At 43.4% G+C, this 13987-nt stretch overlaps 1 protein-coding gene across 3 annotated transcripts in view; it reads right to left on the bottom strand.

Annotated features, from left to right (window-relative positions):
- The window catches only part of LOC126473164 (uncharacterized), a 125721-nt gene that overhangs the window by 55023 nt on the left and 56711 nt on the right, over positions 1-13987 (bottom strand). For all 3 annotated transcript variants that reach the window (XM_050100037.1, XM_050100038.1, XM_050100036.1), the window contains exon 4: positions 7730-7792. In XM_050100037.1, coding sequence (XP_049955994.1) covers positions 7730-7792 — 63 coding nt within the window. The remainder of the gene's footprint in view (positions 1-7729; positions 7793-13987) is intronic.

Genomic DNA, 13987 nt, shown 5'->3' on the forward strand with positions numbered 1-13987 from the left:
AGGCTCAAAATCATGAAAAGTTCAATTTTTACTTTTTTGCGTTTTCTGAATCTGCAGACTATTACCTTTTAATAGATATATAATTTATTCAATTCCGAAGACTACAACTATTTTTAATTTTTTTTTGAAATGTGTTCTACATGGGCGTGACCCACTGTGGCGCTGTTAAACTGCTGTCAAATGGTGTTATTATTAACGTCCGTGTTCATCAGGTACATTTGAGTGATGTGAGATAAAGTACGTGTTGTGGCTAACCTGTGATGGTTCAATATATATCGCTGGTGTGATTGTCGATTGTTTCATGTTTATTTACTCTGTCGTTATTGTGGTGTCACCGCCAGACACCACACTTGCTAGGTGGTAGCTTAAATCAGCCGCGGTCCATTTAGTACATGTCGGACCCGCGTGTCGCCACTATGTGATCGCAGACCGAGCGCCACCACAAGGCAGGTCTCGAGTTACGGAATAGCACTCGACCCCAGTTGTACGACTTCGCTAGCGACTACACTGAAGAAGCCTTCTCTCATTTGCCGAGAGACAGTTAGAATAGCCTTCTGCTAAGTCCATGGCTACGACCTAGCAAGGCGCCATTAGCCTTACATAGTTTGATAATTATCGTATAAATGTCTCAAGAAGAACGTTGTAAACCAACAAAGAATTAAAGTTAAGTATTCGAGGAGCCACATACTTTTCTTATTAGCATTCAATAGTTATCCTGTTCCAGACTTCACGCCAGTCGGCGTGTGTGTACGGGTGCCTTTCTTTCGGCTACCCGTCACTGTGGACTGGCTGCCTTAGCAGTGCACATCATTGGCGACGAGGGAAAAGTGTTCTTTCTAATTGCTTACATTTACTTGTGTCATGGCTTCGCCACAGTCTCCCGATGTACTGTCCGAATTTTATCGCTTGCAGAATCAGCAGACGCAGGCGTTATTGGATGCCCTTGGACAGCTCGTCCAGGGTCAACGTGTGCTGCAAACCGATGCGGCCGCCGCCGCTTCACCGCTACCGCAGCCACACCATGCAGTTGCATCGCTATTCCGTAATTTTCAAGCAGACGTCGAATCCTGGACGGAATGGTCCCGCCAGTTTGGATTTCATCTTGCCGCCTACAGAATTCAAGGTAACGAGCGGCAGCCTCATTTATTGTCGTGTGTAGGGGTGCAAACGTACCGTGTGATAGTGAAATTGTTTCCCCGACGCGACGTAGCAACTCTGTCCTACGAAGAAATTTTGTCGGCATTGGACGCCTATTTCAAAGAAACAGTTAATGTAGTTGCAAAAAGGTATACTTTCTTTCGTACAAAACGTACGGCCGGTCAAACTAATAGGGAGTGGGTTGCAACTTTGCAAGGCCTTACTAGGGATTGTGCATTTGAATGTGACTGTGGCCTTCCTTATTCAGATACAATGGTACGTGATGCAATTGCACAGAACGTTTCTGATGTTCGCATAAGGGAACAGATTTTGAAACTAGTTAATCCCTCCCTTCAACAAGTGATAGACATATTGGATAGTCAAGACACACTTGACTGTGCTCAGGACTCTTTTGAAACTTCGCCAGCCGTGTGTAAATTGGATAGGCAAGGCACACTTGACTGTGCTCAGGAATCTTTTGAAACTTTGCCAGCAGTGTGTAACATTAACCGGCCCGCCGGGCGAGCTGCGCGGCCCGGTAACCTGCCCTCGCGCACTTCGATGCAGCTGCAGCCGCGCTCTAAACCAGGTGTGCCGCGCCAGCACACAAATGCAGTGAAATCATGCCCGCGATGTGCTACTAGACATTCGCGTGAACATTGCCCGTCACGCCAAGCTATTTGCTTTTTCTGCAATAGGAAAGGACATGTTCAAAGTGTTTGCCAGAAAAAGCTCAGATCAGACACTCTTAATCATTCCAGGCCTTTTGCTTCGCGCCGGAATCGAACCAAGGACACTCAGGCTCGTGGACCTTCGCCCATGGACATTCATGTAGTTAATTCCGCTTCGTCCAGTGCCACTTTCTCTAACAGTGACTGTGTTCGTCCCACAAATACTGTGCGTCGACGTCGCCGGAAATCACGTCAATTCGCAAGTGATGCTGTACCAGTGTCTGTTCAAATTGCACGGGACAGTTGCTCTTGTCGTCAGCAGGACAATAAACTTTTTGTAGATTTGGACTTTAATGGCAAGGTCATCCCATTCCAGCTCGATACCGGAGCTGCAGTTTCATTGCTCAATCATGACACGTACAAACAACTGGGCAAACCTCCGCTGCGTGCTGCAAATGATCAGTTAAAAAGTTATTCAGGACAGCAGATCCCTGTGTTAGGACAGTGCACTCTTCTTGCAACATACAAGGGACAAACAAAACTTGTGTCATTTTACGTTCTTCGTTCTTCTACTGCAGTGAACTTGTTTGGTTTAGATTTATTTCAATTGTTTAACATGTCTATAGTAAATCAGGTCCTATCAGTGAATCAGACTGTGCCTTCGGACAGTGTGGCTCGGTTATGTGAAGAATTTGCAGATATTTTTGCACCGGGCCTTGGTTGCGCTACGAACTATGAAGCACATTTGGACCTGACAGTAAACGCGCAGCCGCAATTTTTCTGAGCGCGCAATGTTCCCCACGCATTGCGTGTTGAGGTCGCAAGAACATTACACGATTTAGCATCACAAGGTGTGAGTGCATGTGCGCAATGCCTCTTCCATTTCAGCTCCGCTTCATCGCTTACGCCGTACAGGTGTTCCGTTTCTCTGGACGACGGAATGCGAACGCGCCTTTCGCCAGTTGAAATCGGCGTTGCTTTCTAATACTTGCCTTATGCCATTCGATCCCCAGAAACCCCTTTTGTTGATGGTATATGCATCGGATTTCGGGATCGGTGCTGTGCTTGTGCACAAAGTTGGCTTGCATGATCGCCCTATTGCCTATGCGTCCAAATTGCTCTCATCTGCGCAAAGAAATTATTCACAGATAGAGAAAGAAGCTTTGGCTCTCGTGTTTGGTGTTACTAAGTTCCATGATTTCTTGTATGGTCGTCACTTTACCATCATCACAGACCACAAACCTTTGACGTCGCTTTTTCATCCGAACAAGCCTGTACCTCCGTGTACAGCGCAGAAATTCATTCGCTGGTCTATTTTCCTCTCGCAGTACCGCTACGATATCTTGTATCGGTCCACTGCTAAGCACGGAAACGCCGATGCGTAGTCCCGTTTGCCTGTTGCTGAGGATAGAGCATTCGATTCTTCCGAACTTGCTTGCATGTTCATTGATGCGGAAACCGATGAAGTGGTCGAATCGTTTCCGATTGATTTTAGTCGTGTAGCTACAGCCATAGCTGCTGACCCTGTCCTTGCTACCGTTTTGCGTTTTGTTGCTACGCAATGGCCTTTGTCAAAGTCTCGGATCGAGGATCCGTTGGTTCGCAGATTTTTTGCTCACAAGGAGAGACTTTTTGTACGACGTGGTGTTTTGTTGTTGCGTTCTGATAATGATCAGTCCAGAGTCGTGGTCCCACGTTCGTTACAGTCCTCTGTGTTACGGCTTCTTCACCAAGGACATTGGGGTATAGTGCGAACGAAACAACTTGCTCGTCAGCACTGTACTTGGTTCGGAATCGATGCTGCGATTACGAATATGTATTCTTCTTGCATGGCGTGTGCCGAACAACAATCCGCACCGCCGCGGAAAGTCTTTGCATGGCCAAAAGCCACTTCCCCTTGGCAACGCTTGCACATCGATTTTGCTGGTCCATTCTGGAATGCTCGATGGTTGGTTCTGGTAGATGCCTTCAGTAATTTTCCTTTTGTTGTCCGGATGTCTTCCACGACGTCAACTGCCACCATCCAAGCGTTATCTGCTATCTTTTGCATTGAAGGTCTTCCGCAGACTATTGTTTCCGACAATGGCCCACAATTCATGTCCGCAGAATTTCAGTCATTCTGCCAGGCCAATGGTATTCAACATCTGACATCCGCGCCGTTTTCGCCTCAGTCAAACGGTGCCGCTGAACGATTGGTCCGGACTTTCAAGTCGCAGATGTTGAAGTTGAAAGAGTCGCATTCTCGGGAGGACGCGTTGTTGCTCTTTTTGTCTTCGTATCGCTCTCAGCCCCGAGATGGTCGCTCGCCGGCTGAGTTGCTCCACGGTCGTCCTCATCGAACCTTGATGTCTTTGCTGCATCCGCCGCATCAGGTTCCAGTGCAGCGGCAGACTTCTGCTTTTGCTCCAGGCGACGTTGTATTTTATCGCAACTATCGAGGTTCACGGCGTTGGCTCGCAGGGCGCATTCTTCGCTGCCTCGGCCGCGCAATGTATTTGGTTTTGGGGGCCTCTGGTGAGGTGCGTCGGCATCTCAATCAGCTGCACCTCTGTCGTCGCACGGGTTCTGCCGCTCCCCGTCTGCTTTCAGCGATGGTTCCGTCCGGTCAGCGCCCTGGGGACCCATCTACTGGCTCGCCTCATCCCCAGGTGTTACCGACGATGCCTTCCATTTTGCCCCATGGCGACGCGCCGCCGCCTGTTCTCCCGCCGTCGCCGCCCGCATTCGACGCTTCGCTGCAGCCGCCAAGCGCCTCCCTGGGTCACGCGCCGCCGATCGCTTCCCGTGACCAGCTGTCCTCCGCCATGGAACTCTTGCCCGCTCCGGACCACATGGCGTCATCGCGCGTCGGGTACCCCGACGCAATGGAGGTCGACCCTTCGGCCCCTCCTGTCTCTTTACGGGCGCATACACCGCATGTTGACGTGCACCCTGGACTAGGTTTTCAGGCGTTTCCTAGCTCCCCTCGGACCGAATGGCCGGGTGTGGGTGGCACAGCCTCGCCTGTTGTTAGGCTCCCCACCTCATCACATACGTCAACATGGGGTCCTCCCCGCGGCGGGCGGAAGCCTTATAACACGACCGTTCGCCGATTTGCGGGGGAGGAATGTGGTGTCACCGCCAGACACCACACTTGCTAGGTGGTAGCTTAAATCGGCCGCGGTCCATTTAGTACATGTCGGACCCGCATGTCGCCACTATGTGATCGCAGACCGAGCGCCACCACAAGGCAGGTCTCGAGTTACGGAATAGCACTCGACCCCAGTTGTACAACGACTTTGCTAGCGACTACACTGACGAAGCCTTCTCTCATTTGCCGAGAGACAGTTAGAATAGCCTTCTGCTAAGTCCATGGCTACGACCTAGCAAGGCACCATTAGCCTTACATAGTTTGATAATTATCGTATAAATGTCTCAAGAAGAACGTTGTAAACCAACAAAGAATTAAAGTTAAGTATTCGAGGAGCTGCATACTTTTCTTATTAGCATTCAATAGTTATCCTGTTCCAGACTTCATGCCAGTCGGCGTGTGTGTACGCGTGCCTTTCTTTCGGCTACCCGTCACTGTGGACTGGCTGCCTTAGCAGTCCACATCAGTTATCTCGAAAATATTCGTAATTAATTCTGTTTCTTGAGTCTCTGTTTTGTTGAAGTATAATAATGAGTAAAAGTAAAGTTATTAGAAATCCTCTGAAGGCTTTTAAGAAAAGGAGAAATGTTGGAAAGCCAAAGGTATGTGTTATTACTGTAAACAATAAAGACGATAACCAAGTGAGTGAACCTAACCTCTCAAGTACACCTGCCCATAGCAGTCAAAGTGGGAAAGAAAATACTTCACAGAAGAAGCTTGGTTCAATAAGTGAAAACTATGAATGTTTTATGGGTGAATCGGATGTGAATGAAATATTTGATATGTCGGTTCTCAAAGGAATTTTTTCAAACTGTGTAAGATGTATTCATTGTAGTGAAGTTGGTCTGGAACTCTCCATAATAAAGCACGTAGGACTTGCTAGTGAAATACAACTGAAATGTGATAAGTGTTCATACATGACCACCTTTTGGAACAGTGTTGCAGTAACTGCAACTGAAGAAAATGGTAGCAAAATCTACGAACACAACAACGAGCGATGCTTGCTTTAGACAAGGAACGCCTTCGGGCTGCAGACAGGGCTGTAAAGAGTCTAGAAACACAAGCAAGAGTAAACAGGAGGAGGAACAAGAGGAAGCTGGAGGAGGAGTTTGCAGAGGATGAAGATAATCCATCCTATGGACCTGGAATGCACTAAAAAGTTAATCCAATCTTTGTTGCTCGATTCCCAAAACTTTTATTTTCTCATACTAATTACATGTTTTCTAAGGATCTTCCAAACATATTTGTTTCAAAGTTTCAGTAAATGTTACACAGTACCTTCTGCATAATTTAACACAGCCTTTTTCCAAAAAACTGTATATTTTTGAATATATAAATAAAAATTGAAAAAAAATGTTGTGAATTTTCATTACAATTGAAAAAAAAATCATCTTTAATAACTGAACTAAAGTTTTGTAAAATCCCTGTGTTAAGTTGTAGCCCATATTCCAATAAATAATCTGTAAAAAGTTCAACTTCCTACCTCAAATACTTTGTGAGGAAAGATGTAATTTATAAGCGTTACTTTAACATTGCAAGTATAGGGCGTTCCGGAGCCCCTTAAGTCACTGAGCTCTCCTGAGCGACCCATTCTGCTGTTACTGTTTTTCTATTCACAACATAGTACTCCCCACCTCATTTCATACTTCTGGGTCTACTTTTGATGACATCTAGAAGCCCATTCCACATAACATAAGGGTGTCCAGATGCTTTTCATCAGATAGAGTATGTAATAGTAGACTTTCAAAATGACTATTGGTTCCTTTCCTCTTTTGTATTTGACAATGATTCAGATTCCAAATACAGCCCAAATATTGGTACAGACATGCAGTCATATATCCTTGGGTTAGATAGCTATCAAGTTAACTCACAGACCCATGCCATATGATCATCCAGAGCTCAACCTTGTCTCTCTATGTTTCTTTATTTAGAATATTCTCTGCGCAGATTTACCACATTTTGTAACAACCTCCACTGTGTTCTCGAAATTGCTTCTGGTCAGCCATTCACTATGTGACCTCTGTTGTTACTGACCACATACAACTGCCTGTTTGTTCCCCTGGTTTCCATGTCACTACTTGTACATGTGATCAAGACCTTTGAATCTCCCATCTGAGTAGGATAGAAAAGCTTTGGTCCACGAGAAAGCAGGATTGCTGCCACTTCAAACACAACAATTTATATTCATATACCCAGTTTAGTGTAGGTATCCGGGGCAATGAAGTCTTCAAGAAAACAAGCACAAGTATTCATATGAATTATGTAAGCAGCAAATACTTTAACTGCATTGGTTGTCCAGTGTAGTGGAAGATGGTGCAAAATTCATCAATCCTAAAGCAATCAAACATCTGTTAATCCACCTGCTTATCCTGTTTTACAAGTTACTGACAAATTTTCAGCTGTTACTATTCATTATTTCCATGTGCACACTACAGTACAAAAATCATATTTCACACACGATAAGCCCTTTTAGTTGGTCTAAGAATGTTTTCTACCACTGCTTGGTGAACCACTTGTTGCTCACTAGCATTGTTCAGTACTTGTCTAATAATCCAGCAACCCCCTATTCATCTACATCACAGAGTTGTTTAATTTTCACTGAGTGCTCTTATCCTGCACACTTTCTCAAGTTAGGATGCCTCCTCCATTCCCCAGCCTCCCTTCCTCCTCCCACTCATTTCCCAACCTCTAGGCCCCGTTTCATTCTATTGTTTTTAAGGAACATATGTGTATAAAAAGGGGGGGGGGGGTGGCAACATAAGCATCACCTCCAAAAAAAATAACCGGTTACCTGACTGAGCTTCTGACCAGACTGACAGGGTCTGAGCTGATCCACCACCATCCTCATTTTGTCCTGTAACAGAAAAAAATGAAGTTGCTATAATATAATAATACTTGCTGTAACATCAAGTGATCAATTAAAAAAAAAAAAAAAAAGACACGAATATTGCCAAGTCTGTGCGAATGTTTGTATGCTAAAGTTGGAATAAGAATGTATGTTGGAAATCTAAAAATGAATGTCTAATACTTTTATTATGGGACTATGCACCACAGACAGTGAACTGTAGGTAACTAGTGGTATGTTATTTTTTGGATAGATGTCAATTTAACAGGTACAGTCATAAGCTTCATCATCATGGATTATAGGAGAGAGATGTCATTTCTCACTCTATGTTCGGAACTACACAGCATGCTTAGCCTCCATACTTAACACATTTCATTTGCACATAGCAAGGTAAGAGATGCAATAATGCATAAAATAATTACAGTGTGTTATTATTGACAGCAAACTGTTTTCTTCCAATTATTCAAATGTCATCTGATTGACATATAATCCTCCAATGGCCACTGAAGTCCCTAAGTTCATTTCAGTTGAACTAGTTCTTTACTTGCAATTGGCCACATACTGAATCATTCCACATCATAGTCAGGCTCACAATTATGATAAAAAAAACAACAACAAACTAATTAACTGACAACAGAACAGGCTTCATCATTAAAAAACTATATCTTTTTCCCCCCAATAGGATTCTTATAAAAAATTAGTTTCATGTATTCCATGAAGTTTCGGGTTTGCAGATGGATAATGTCAACTTCCCATCATGATATTTCAGCTGACAACCATTCAGCCATCTTCAGGTGAATGTTTTGCACTGGAGATTGCTAGATCACATCACTATCTTTATATAAAAAACAGACCTGGAGACGCATGCACAAAGGCAGCCGCTGCATGAGTGACCTATGTGGACATGCACATCCTCTCCGAATATTGGCCCATCTATGGCACACAGACATGTGCTTAGTGGTGATAGTACATGCACATTCTCTGTCAGAATGTGCACTCATGGAGCCAACATTCAGATGTCAAAATTTCAATATTAACAAAATTAACTATTACGTGATGTGTCGTTGGTCATAAAATGTTTTGTTTCTGAAGAAATTAAAGCAATCACTGGGTCTCACACCTTGGCCAGGTGAAAGCCACCATCACGATTAATAAGATCTTGCAATAAATGTATTTCCACAAATTCCTTAATAACTGAATCCCAGAAGGATCTTGTTGAGGTCAAGATTTCCTTGGACCGTCCTGTGGAGATACAATGCTCACCTATGGCTGACTTACTGGGTCATGAAAGATGCACTGAACATCACTGACACACATGCCTTCCACAGCCAAGTCAGTCAGCCATAGCTGAGCAGTGTATCTCCACAGGACAGGTTCATGGCTTATTTTTCCACAGAAATCTTGGTCTCAATTAAATTCTTCTGGGATTCAATTATTTAGGAATTGGTGGAAACACGCTTAGCACAAGACCTTATTAATAGTGATAGTGGCTTTATACTGGCTAAGGCATGAGACCTGGTGATTTCTTTAATTTCTTAGTAACAAAACATTTTATGATCAATGACATGTTTAGCGATAGTTGATTTTATTAATTTTGGCATCTGAATTTCAACTCCACGAGTGTGCATTCTACGAGAGAGTGTCACCATTACGCATGCGTCTATGTGCCACAGATGGGGCAATATATGAAGATGGCACGAAACTTGACAGAGGCTGCCTTGATGCATGCATCTCTGCACCAATTTTTGGTACAAAGTTAGCAAAGAGATCTAGCAATCTCCAGTGCAAAACACTCACCTGAAGATGGCTGAATAGTTGTCAGCTGAAATATTGTGGTAAGAAGTCGATGTTACCAAGCTTCAAAATCTGAAACTTCGTTGAATACTCTTTACGCAGGAAAATTTCACGAATCACAAAGTTTTATTTATCACAATGAAAAAATCAAGATGCAGCCATAAAACTTGGTGATGGTAGTGGTTCATCCCTGCATACTCATATTTCAAAGCAACAATATTCCCACTGATGAATGACTTGGCCAAGACCCGGATTGTAAAAGTCTGCATTTTGGCTGTCCAGGAAATGTTTCACCTTGAAAATCATATTATCATTCTGGAAATGTCTGCCACACAGTGGATTCTTATTTCTTTGTCCAAGGAAAGAAGATGAAGTCACTGGGTGCTGCATCAGCAGTACATGGATTGGCGTAGAGGGGGGATGAAGCAACATTTTATAGCCCAAAGAATCAGCATATGTGACTGTACACTGAGCAGAATGAGCTAGGGCTCTGTCTCGGAGCAAAAGCAGCCCCATGGACAGCTTGGCTTGCCATGATGCTTCATCTTAACAGCCACCCATAACCTCATCAAGTGATTCAGACAGTATGCATCTGTAGTGGTTTGCCTCTTACAAGCCTAATCTGCCAATACCTCACCATGGCAGTCCCAGAAACACTCAGCATCATCTTGCCCAATAACAGTAGGGTCTTTGTCTTTCTTGGTGGGGTCAAATCCATGATTCCACTGCTTACTTTGTTCCTTTGTCTTGGTGTCACAGTGAAACACCCAGCACTCATCCATGGTGCTTAGGCACCTTGATTGAGACTGATACATCTTCAACATTCTTGCTCCTGACTCAGTTCAGTGTGTTTTTTGAATGGGCAAGAGCGGTTGCAGAACCTAAGAGGTGGCAAACTTTGTCAGGTGCAAAATGTGTGCAACATGTTTAAAATTGATCTAGGACTGATTGTCATTTATTTATGATATTGTCTCAACAGTGATACACTGGTCTTTGAGTACCAGAACCTCCACTTCTTTTGTAATTCACAGTTCTTCACAGAGAGATGGTATGCCCCTTCGTTCATCATCATTCAGATTTGTCTGACCATACTGGAAGTGCTTTTTTTTTTTGGCTCCTCTAAACCTGTGCAATGATACTGTGGTGCAGGGATTTCAATATGTACCAGAACTGTAAAAATAATAACAATCTGGAAAAGGTGGATTGCTATGCACGATACAGAGGAGGTGTTGAGTCACATGCAGGCACAGTGACAAAGACTGCTAAACATTTACGCTTTTTGGAGAAAAGTACTACTTCTAAATAGAAAAATACACATACATTCACACAAGCACAACTCACACACACATGGCCACTGTGTCTGCCCACTGGACCTCAATTGCAGTGAATGTGTCTGGTGTGGTTTTGGGGGTAAGGAGGAAGCATGGGCTGGGGAAGGGGAGGCATAGCAGGGTGGGGGTGGATGCTGTGCTGCCTGTGGGAGAGTGCAGGGGTGTGGTGGGGACAGGATAGGACTACTAGATGCAGAGCTGGGAGGCTGTTCTGGAGGAGGGGGGGGGGAGGGGAGACAAGCAGCACTGTAGTGGGAGCAGGGAGGTGGATACTTACATGAGGGACAGAGACTAGGAAAAGTTGGGGCCAAGGGGACTGTGGGAACAAAGGCTATGTTGTAGGGAGAGTTTCCACCTGCATAATTCAAAAAAGCTGGTGTTGGCAGGAAGAATCCAGATGGTGTTGGCTGTCAAGCTGTCATCAAAGTGAAGCACTTTGTGCTGTGCAGCATGTTCAGCAACTGGGTGGACCTATCCCCTTCCTTGCTTCCAATCCACCACATGTCTTCTATCCAAGTAACACACCTACTTGTCTTCCCCTTCTCTACTTTTCACCCCCCCCCCCCCCCCCCCGCTCTCCCCAAGCACAGACTCCCAACACTGCACTTAGCAGCCCTATTCTGTCCCCGTCATGTCCCTCTATGCTCCCACAGGCAGCACACCATTTTCCCGAGGGAAACATTCCACATGGGAAAAATATATCTAAAAACAAAGATGATGTGACTTACCAAACGAAAGCGCTGGCACGTCGATAGACACACAAACACAAATATACACACAAAATTCTAGCTTTCGCAACCAATGGTTGCTTCGTCAGGAAAGACGGAAGGAGAGGGAAAGACGAAAGGATGTGGGTTTTAAAGGAGAGGGTAAGGAGTCATTCCAATCCCGGGAGCGGAAAGACTTACCTTAGGGGGGAAAAAGGACGGGTATACACTCGCGCACACGCACACATATCCATCCACACATATACAGACACAAGCAGACATATTAAAAGGCAAAGAGTTTCACTTAATGGGGTCATTGTGGGGGTGTTGTGAGGTTGACATGGTATTAGAAGGTGGAAAGTGTAACGTGAGGCTGAAATGAAAATGAAAATAAAAATATATGGGGAGAGATAAAGGTGAACTAGAAAGTAACTGGAGATCTGTTGTGAAAAAAAGACGAAAAAGTGTTGGTTAAAGCTGGGCTATGTTGATCCTGTGGTGAACTTGGGTTGGTAGACAACGATGTGCACAAAGAATAGGTGGTTGTGTTGCCGCCAAAACACGTTAAAGGATGGAGAAATTCGGGAAAATTTCGAAAAAACTGCGTGTAAATGTATTAAAAGGAGTGGTTTTGTGGTGGCAGATTATGAAAATGACGCTAACAATTGTCTGGCGCAGAAATAATGATGTTAAAACCTGTGGGAAGCGGCTAAAAATTATCAGTGATGTGGGAAAAACGGAAATGGATATAAAGCAAAAGTTATCAGAACTAGCCGAAATGGTTGTTAAATAGGTGAAAGGAACTGTTCGTGAACCAGAAATGGTGGATTTTATGGCAGCGGTAGTGTTGAAAGTGGATTTTTTTTTTTTTTTTATGGTTTGGAAGTGGGTATATATAGGCGGGATGAAATTGTATAGTAGACTACGGTAAAAAGGAGAAGGTGAATACAAAGTGAAACTACTGGCAAAAACAGAAAGAGAAAATAAGACGACAGAAAAGATTTCGAAATGCAACAGTGACAATAACAAACGTAATTGTTGGGTTCAGATTAATGATATGAATATAATAGAGGGAAACATTCCACGTGGGAAAAATATATATAAAAACAAAGATGATGTGACTTACCAAACGAAAGCGCTGGCACGTCGACTAAATACAGTAAAGACAAAAGACAAGCTAGACAGTCTGGTACACATTTCTTCAATCCTTAGGTCCCAGCATTTATTCTCTGTAATCTTACTAAAGCTTTACATGGCATGCTTTTCTTTCTGTGAAAGAATCTATTACCTCACCAAAGTTCATCCAATGTTATGCTACATGAAAAATTAAAATCTCCTTGTCTAATACTGGAAAAGCTGTTAATATGTATAGCACCCAAGACTGGTGTGGTTTCTCAATTTGATTACACCTACTTTGTCACTGTCTGCTAGATAAAATGAAATAGACCTTTCTAATATTGCAGCAATTGTAACACATGCCGAATAAGCGAGACTGTTTTGGCACAAATGACCATTTTTATGTACGTCTTTTACATAAATAACATGACAGAATATAATTCAAGAAGTACCAATATCAAATGTCTATAGGCCAACTACAAGAAAAAAGTTTTATGTTAGGAAATAGTTTTGCATTTGATTCATATTCTCCAGTTTCTCAAGCATGACATCGAAAAGTAGTGGTACAAAATTTTTGTATAAGTTCAGAATCTCCATATTCTTCCATATAATTTGTGTGATGTGCCCATTTTCTTTTCCTTCCTCATTCTAACAATCAATCTTGTCATCACTAATACTGTAACCATTCCTGCCATTGTCAAAACTCATTCTCCGGTTAACTTCACTAACACTATCACAATCACCAGTTCAGTTATCCTATGTTTATTCTCCGATTAGGCATTATTAGATGTTCCTACAACGCATTTTCCACACTATTACAAAAATAGAACTTTAGCAGCTGCTAACTGGGGATGGTACAACTGGCCCTTAGTGGTGTAGCAACCTGGCAAAAATTTCATTTTCTTGGATACACCAACAAGATAATATGTGCTCTTCCTTACCTGTTACTCCTGTTAGTAATTTATTTTCATTGTCGTAATGTGAATCTATGGATGTCACTAATAATTATAACAATGCTGAACATTCGCACACCCACTTAACCACAAACTGCGATTGGCATTCACCCATTCGGGTTTATTTGGCTCAGCTCGTATAGCCCTATCCCATTTTGTCTGCAGGAATTTTTTTTATTTTAGCATGTGCCGGGGATTCCCCAAGCAGAGACAGCATGAACACTACGCACACACTCAAAAATCAACTTATGATTTATTCAGACATCAATGTGTAGTGTGTTCAAAAACCAACAGGGATGAGTT

This window comes from Schistocerca serialis, chromosome 4, assembly GCF_023864345.2.
Source record: "Schistocerca serialis cubense isolate TAMUIC-IGC-003099 chromosome 4, iqSchSeri2.2, whole genome shotgun sequence".
Lineage (NCBI taxonomy): Eukaryota > Metazoa > Arthropoda > Insecta > Orthoptera > Acrididae > Schistocerca > Schistocerca serialis.